General features: G+C 32.9%; 2 protein-coding genes across 2 annotated transcripts in view; one reads left to right on the top strand and one right to left on the bottom strand.

Annotated features, from left to right (window-relative positions):
- The window catches only part of LOC107740077 (nidogen-1-like), a 51,047-nt gene extending 50,224 nt beyond the window's left edge, over positions 1–823 (top strand). The window contains exons 18-19 of the mRNA XM_016552356.1: positions 508–620; positions 696–823. Of these exons, the coding sequence (XP_016407842.1) occupies positions 508–620; positions 696–823 (241 nt within the window). The remainder of the gene's footprint in view (positions 1–507; positions 621–695) is intronic.
- A 5,478-nt stretch (positions 824–6,301) lies between these two features.
- Positions 6,302–7,169, bottom strand: part of LOC107740075 (tubulin-specific chaperone E-like) — a 10,381-nt gene continuing 9,513 nt past the window's right edge. Inside the window, exon 12 of the mRNA XM_016552355.1 lies at positions 6,302–6,397. Within this exon, the coding sequence (XP_016407841.1) occupies positions 6,302–6,397 (96 nt within the window). The remainder of the gene's footprint in view (positions 6,398–7,169) is intronic.

Raw genomic sequence — 7,169 nt, 5'->3', positions numbered from 1 at the left:
GATAAATTAATTTTAGTGAGTGTTTTATTATTATTGTTTTTATTTTAAAATTATTTATTTTAATTTTAGATTTTAATATTAATTAATTTTTAGTGTCTTATTTTTATTTTTTTTATTTTTAAATTTTTTTTTTTAATTTTACATTTGTATGAATTAGTTGTTATTGATTGTTTTAGTTGTTATTTAGTTGATTGTTTTTGTTTTTATTATTTCTTTTAATTTAATATTTTTTATATATTTTTTTATTTTAGTAAGTGTCTTATTTTGATTTTATTATTTATTTTTAATGTCTTATTTTGATTGTTTTTATTTTTAAAAATGTATTTCAATTTTACATTTTTATGAGCTACTTAATTCATTGGTTGGTTAGTTGACATTGCTCATGAAAGAGAATTTGGTTAATCCATCCATTATGGGTTTATATTGTTGAAGTGTTTGCGTAATTTATGATATATACAGTATAGTTTTGAACATTGTGGTGATCCTGTGTTTTTGTTTTGTTGCTAGGGAAGCAGTGGTTGCTATGGACCGTCATGATGGGATGGAGGTGGAGGAGTTTCTTCCTCAGAGACGTTCACGTACATACGGCATCGCTATCACTTACCCACAATGCCCTGCAGGTCTGAGCTCAGGCTATTCTCATCATAAACGACTGTAATTTCTGAACTCATTTTAATCACATGACTGGTCCGCAGGCGTGAACTACTGCTCTCGTGATAACGGAGGCTGCTCTCATCTCTGTCTGCCGCGGCCGGGCGGATTCACTTGCCGCTGTCCCGACGCCAGAGACGGCTCGTGTGTCGAGCAGGACGAGAATTTCTGAGGTTACGTGAGACTGAGAGACACTGAGAACCGAGGAGGGAATGATTTGTGTTCCTTATGGCTCGGGTCGAGACAATCAATACAGTAGGGATGCACTCGATATATTCATATCGCATCTGCCGCTATCAGTGTTCTTCGTCATTGTGTCAGTCCGGTGAGGCTGATAATAGACACAAGATTAAATCAGGGATTCACTTTTCTCAAAGTCTTTTGAAAGTACTGAACAGTTCCGTATGGAAGCTTGTTTTCGTCACAGAATAAAAAATTAGAAAGGTAAAGTTTACAATTCTGACTTTTATCGCAATTCTGAGTAGGGCTGGGTTTTGACACAAATTTCACGATTCGATTCGCATTCACAAGCTTGCGATTCGATTCGATTCGATTACCGATTCGATTCAATATCGATTAATTTGGATACATGTCAGGTACAGTACATGCCAAATTTTCAAGGAAACAGTTACAATTACATAATAATATTTCTACTTCAATTCGTTTTTTTAATTTTTATTTATATAAACATAATGGTGGCTGTCATAAAAACTTGATGAAACATTGACATTGAAGAACAGTAAAATTTATAATGAATATGGTATATGGTGCATATATTTAGCAAAATGCCCCTCTCTACAGTTTATTTTTCTATCTGACTAATGAGTTTATGGTCACCGAATATGTTTTTCTGAGGTAAATGTGACGTTACGTGACATTGTTTACGTGACTTTATATTAAGGCTGAAACACAGATTGAGAGATTACATGAGACAAGATACGGATTGTAAAGTTGTACTCTTTTTTTTTTTTACTTACCTTCGGATGTTTAGTCATGTTTATTTTGTGCTGAAACTGGTATTAATGTGGAGGAGATGATCAGTTCACGTGTGCTACGCGTTGCCGCGTCTGTTGAACTGAGGCGCTCCACATTAAACGGCGCCAAAACGGCATTTATTGTTTGAATACTGCAATACAATGGACAGAATTTGAAATCTGAGACTTTGTTTCATATTAAAAGTACCAAAGCTTTTAGGGTTAGGGTTTATTGGATGGGAGGTGCCCTTCAACGTTCCGTCCATTAACTGAACACAGGCTAGACTAATCGATTCTTGGGATTTAAGAATCGGTATCGTTCCGTAAAAATGAGAATCGATTAATATCGAGATATCAGAATTTTTTACCCAGCCCTAATTCTGAGTTTACTTTTCGCAAATTTTTTTTTGTGCAATTCTGAGTTTACTCTTTCAATCCTGACTTTTTTATTGCAATTCTGAGTTTCATTTTCGCAATTCTGACTTGTTTTAATCAGAATTCAGAGTTTACTTTTCGCAATTTTTTTATTGCAATTCTGAGTTTACATTTTTGCAATTTTGACTTTTTTTATCGGAATTCTGAGTTAAATTTTTGCAATTCTGACTTTTTAATCGCAATTCTGAGTTTGCTTTTTGCAATTCTGAGTTTGCTTTTTTCAATTCTGAGTTTACATTTTTGCAATTTTGACTTTTTTTATCATTGCAATTCTGAGTTTACTTTTCGCAATTCTGACTTTTATCACAATTCTGAGTCTACTTTCGCAATCCTGACTTTTTTATTGCAATTCTGAGTAAAATTTTTGCAATTCTGACTTTTTTTAATCAGAATTCGGAGTTTACTTTTCGCAATTCTGACTTTTCCCTCAAAATTCTGAGTTCATATCATGCAATTCTGTTTTTTTTTTTTTTCATGGAATAAAAACATTAAAAAGGTAATTGTGACCTTTTAGCTCAATTTTTACTTTGTTTCCTCACAATTGTGAGTTCATATTTCTCAACTGCAAGTTATAAACGTTCAATTGCGTAATCTTGACTTTTTTCTTTTTTTTGGAATTCTGAGTTTCCATTTCGCAAATCTTTACAGAATAAAAAATATTTAAAAGGCAACTGTGACTTTTTATCTGACAATTCTGACTTTTTTCTCACAATTGCGAGTTTATAGCACAATTCTGAGTTTATATCTCGCAATTCTAAGAAATATTTATTTCTTTTTTAAAAAATTTATCTCTATGTCGGAAACAAGCTTCCATAGTTCCGCATATTTTCTACTGCACATTTATATTTTTTGATGTATTCATTTTTCGCATGAAAAATTCTAGATTGCATTTCTAATGTGAAACTTTTTTTTTTTAAAGCAGGTAAAATATTAAATATGTATAATATCAACAAGTATATTGATAATTGTTAATAAAACAATATTGTTTGTCTTTATTAGTGGTTAACCGTTATAACATTTTGGTTTTAATTACAAAATGCTGATATATAATGACTAATTGATGGAATGAAACTATTTCAAAACAAATATTCATTTATAAAGTCTGTATTGGTGCATTCCTACTAAAACCACTTGAAAACATGAATCTGAATCCAGCTTGACAGTTTAGCTGATAGGTAGATCAATAAATATGATTTTACTGGTTGCATTCTGGGATGGATATTATCTGATTTAGGCGAAATATTACTTACAATGATATTTTAATCTGATTTTTAAAATGCCAAACGAAGATTTTCTTTTTGTTTATTGTAAATATCAAAACTATATCATCTTTATGGGCTCTGTATTTCCTCTCTGGTGCTCGGGGACCGATAATCAGGTCGTTTTATGTGACGTTTACACTCAGACGGTCCATCTGGACGAGAGCCTCAAATGAGAAATCACTATTTGTTTACACACTGCATGATGGGACGGCGGGCGGCTGTGAAAACAGCTGGAGAGAGGAAGGAAGAGAGAGACTGTGTTTTGTACAGCTGTTCAATTAAAACACATTTTTTTAAGAGGTTCGAGTCTGTGGTGTTTTATTCCTCCAGTCTCATTCTTCAGATCAGACTCGCATGGAAACATGAGAAATTGGCCTTTTAACTTCTAAAAGCTTACCGGTGGGTCTGACAGCTATGTTTATTTTTTTTGGCAAGTTTCCATGCATTTCAGACTTTGGATGATCTGTGTCTCCTGCTGCAGATTTTCAGACACGCTGCAGATGTTTGACTTCACGCGGAGCTCTAGATGATACGGTCTCGTCACACACACACACACGGGACTATATGAGTCAAGTTTGATTGTGGCTTTGATGGGGACATAACAGCAGACAACAGACATTTAATTGATTGATCCAAATTATTCTAGTAGTGCTGATATTGGTAGGGACATGTCATAGCGACTCTACTAAACTCTGCACCCTTGATATGAGTTTACATAAGACGTTTAATAATAAATTAATTATGTGAAAGACTGATGTTTTTGGTGCACTATGTACACTAGCAGTCAAAACTTTTTCAGATTTTTTATGTTTTTTTAAAGAAGTCTCTTCTGCTCACCAAGCCTGCATTTAGTTGATCAGAAATACAGCAAAAGCAGTAATATTGTGAAATATTTTTACTATTTCAAACAGCTGTTTTCTATGTGAATCTCTGTTAAACTGTAATGTATTTCTGTGATGCGCAGCTGTATTTTCAGCATCATTACTCTAGTCTTCAGTGTCACATGATCTTCAGAAATCATTCTAATATGCTGATAAAAACATTTATTATTATTTCAGTTTAATTCACATAGAAAACAGCTATTTTAAATTGTAAACATATTTCACAATATTACTGCTTTTGCTGTATTTTGGATCAAATAAATGCAGGCTTGATGAGCAGAAGAGACCTCTTTAAAAAACATTAAAAATCTTACTGTTCAAAAAACGTTTGACTGCTAGTGTAGCTTTGGTCTCTAGAGCGGTTGAAGCACAAAATACCGAGTAACTCGCGGAGGGAGATTGTTTTGGTCGTCACGTGAGTTGTGCTTCGGCTCCGCGATTCTGCGCGGATGAATCTGATGTTTGTCAGCGCGAGTTTCACTAACGACATCGAAACGAAACGAAACGAAACGAAACGAAAGAAAGACGGATATCCAAAAAATATGAGCAGGTAAGAGTTTATATGTCAAAGTTGTTTTGAAATCAATTGTTTTAAAATAATGTTAAAAATTTTGGCATGCTGACATTGCTTCATATCAGATAACGATGGAAACTATAACTTAGCAAAGCTGTTTGTAGGAGAATACACCAAAGCAGTAACTGGTTTATAGATTGGCATCGTTACCAACATAAACATTGATCTGAGAACCCAGTCACCGCGCAGCGAATGTGATTCTATTATATGTTGATTCCGGTTTTATTACGCTTTCTGACGCTTTCCTGAGGAAGGGTTTCGCCACGGAATAATAATAGTAATAACGTGATTGCGACTTTTTTCTTACATTTCTGAGTTTATATCTTACAATTGGGACTTTTTCTTGCAATTCTGAGAAAAAAAGTCAGAATTGGGAGATATAAATTCACAATTCTGAGGGAAAAAGTCAGACCTGAGAGCTTATAACTCTGAGAAGAAAAGTCCGAATTGGGAGATAGATTTGCAATTATGAGAAAAAGGTCAGAATTGTGAGACTAAAAAGTATCAATAACCTTTTTTTTTTATTATTTTTTTTTTTTTCAAGGAAAAAGTGAGTATGCAGTTTCCCGGGAAATCCGGCCCGACAGCTCTAAAATATAAATAATTATTATAGGCTTATAAAATAGTGATTTAGGGTAAGGCAAAAACACTCGTTTTACTCGCTCATTACTTCAATTTTGTTCTTTTCGGACAGAATGTAGCTTTTTAATGATTCGGACCTCACAGATTTGCAAACATACATTTAACATGTTACTGTGTTTATTTGATATTTAATTATACTTCATGAATTATGTCAAGAAAATCCTGGTCATTTTACCCAAAAGAATCATAATTTAAAAAAGGCTATTATTATTAGTTCAATTTTGTTCTTTTCGGACAGAATGTAGCTTTTTAATGATTCGGACCTCACAGATTTGCAAACATACATTTAACATGTTACTGTGTTTATTTGATATTTAATTATACTTCATGAATTATGTCAAGAAAATCCTGGTCATTTTACCCAAAAGAATTATAATTTAAAAAAAGGCTATTATTATTAATAATATTTTGGCATTTTTTAAATGACAATTAAGCACATTTAAACAATTTTCAGTTGCCTTTTGTTAACATGAGACAATGCTTTTACAAATTTACTTTATAATTTAAACATCACATGAAAGTACAGTTCTGCAGTATGTTGTACTCGGTTTATTTTATTTTATTGTGAAAAACAAACAAAAAACGATATTGTGGTGAAATTGATCAGTACATTTCTTTATGAGATTCACGTGATCTTAAGATAAAGCGTCTTTCTGGAGTATTTGCGCCATCTGGTGGCGAGAGACTGTAATGATTTGAACAGACATTGAAGGACCCAAACTAAACTTCATGCTCTATATGCTTTGTTTTCTGGAGGAATGACGTTGTGCTATAATCGTGAACACAAATGTGGAGATCATTTCTGTCGTGATCCGTGGAGCGTTTCAGTGGTCAGTGCCGAAGCTGATGGACTCGAATGTCCCACAATTCCCTGCGGTTTCTTCAGGACCAGCGCACCAGAATTCTGTCGCCGTCCTCCACGGAGTAAAACTCCAGCGGCTTCAGATCGTTGTCAATCTCAATCTCTCTACCGGCGATCTATAGGATGGGATATCACAAAAATAATACAACAAAGTTATATTATCTGATTATTTTGTCTCCAAAAATTATTTTAGTACATTTGCAGTAGGCAGTATGCATGTGTTTCATTCCAAACATAGTCTACAAAAAAAAAATATATATATTATATCCAGATGAACTCTTACTGGACTGAAGCAGCTCAGCTTTACTTGATTCTCCATCAATCATGTTTTAGAGTCTCAAATCTGATCCTCAGGATCTTTTGAGGAGCGTTTGTTTCCAGAAGCTTTACTTTCACTGTTCCTCAGCGGAGGAATGATCTTCACAAGCCTCCAGAACATCTCACATCTTCTGAGGAGCCTTTATTTCGTCAGCTCTCAATCAGCACTGGATTGCATTGCATTATTTAAATCTCATCGTACTAAGATTACTGGAGATATGGCTAGGGATGCGGCGATTAACCGATTTCACTATTAACCACGCTTTAAAACATCATGGTTAATTAAATGTAAATTTATAAATAAATAAATATATGTAATAACATGACGATAAAAAAATAATTAAATGTCTTGATAAAAACAAATATAGTTCATTAGTAATAAAATTTAATCCTTATTTTATTTTTATTAACTTTTTCCTTTATGTATTATTTTCTGTATTTATTTTTACATTTATTTACTTATTCTTTCATTTATTTTTTATATTTAATTAATTTATGTATGTATTAGTTATTTATTTTTAAATGTATTTATTCATGCGTTTATTTATTTTTTATATTTATTTATTCCCA

Source organism: Sinocyclocheilus rhinocerous, unplaced genomic scaffold (genome assembly GCF_001515625.1).
Source record: "Sinocyclocheilus rhinocerous isolate Xijiao unplaced genomic scaffold, SAMN03320098_v1.1 scaffold1186, whole genome shotgun sequence".
Classification (NCBI taxonomy): domain Eukaryota; kingdom Metazoa; phylum Chordata; class Actinopteri; order Cypriniformes; family Cyprinidae; genus Sinocyclocheilus; species Sinocyclocheilus rhinocerous.
Note: the sequence above shows the minus strand (reverse complement) of the source record. Positions and strands in the feature narration are given on the sequence as shown.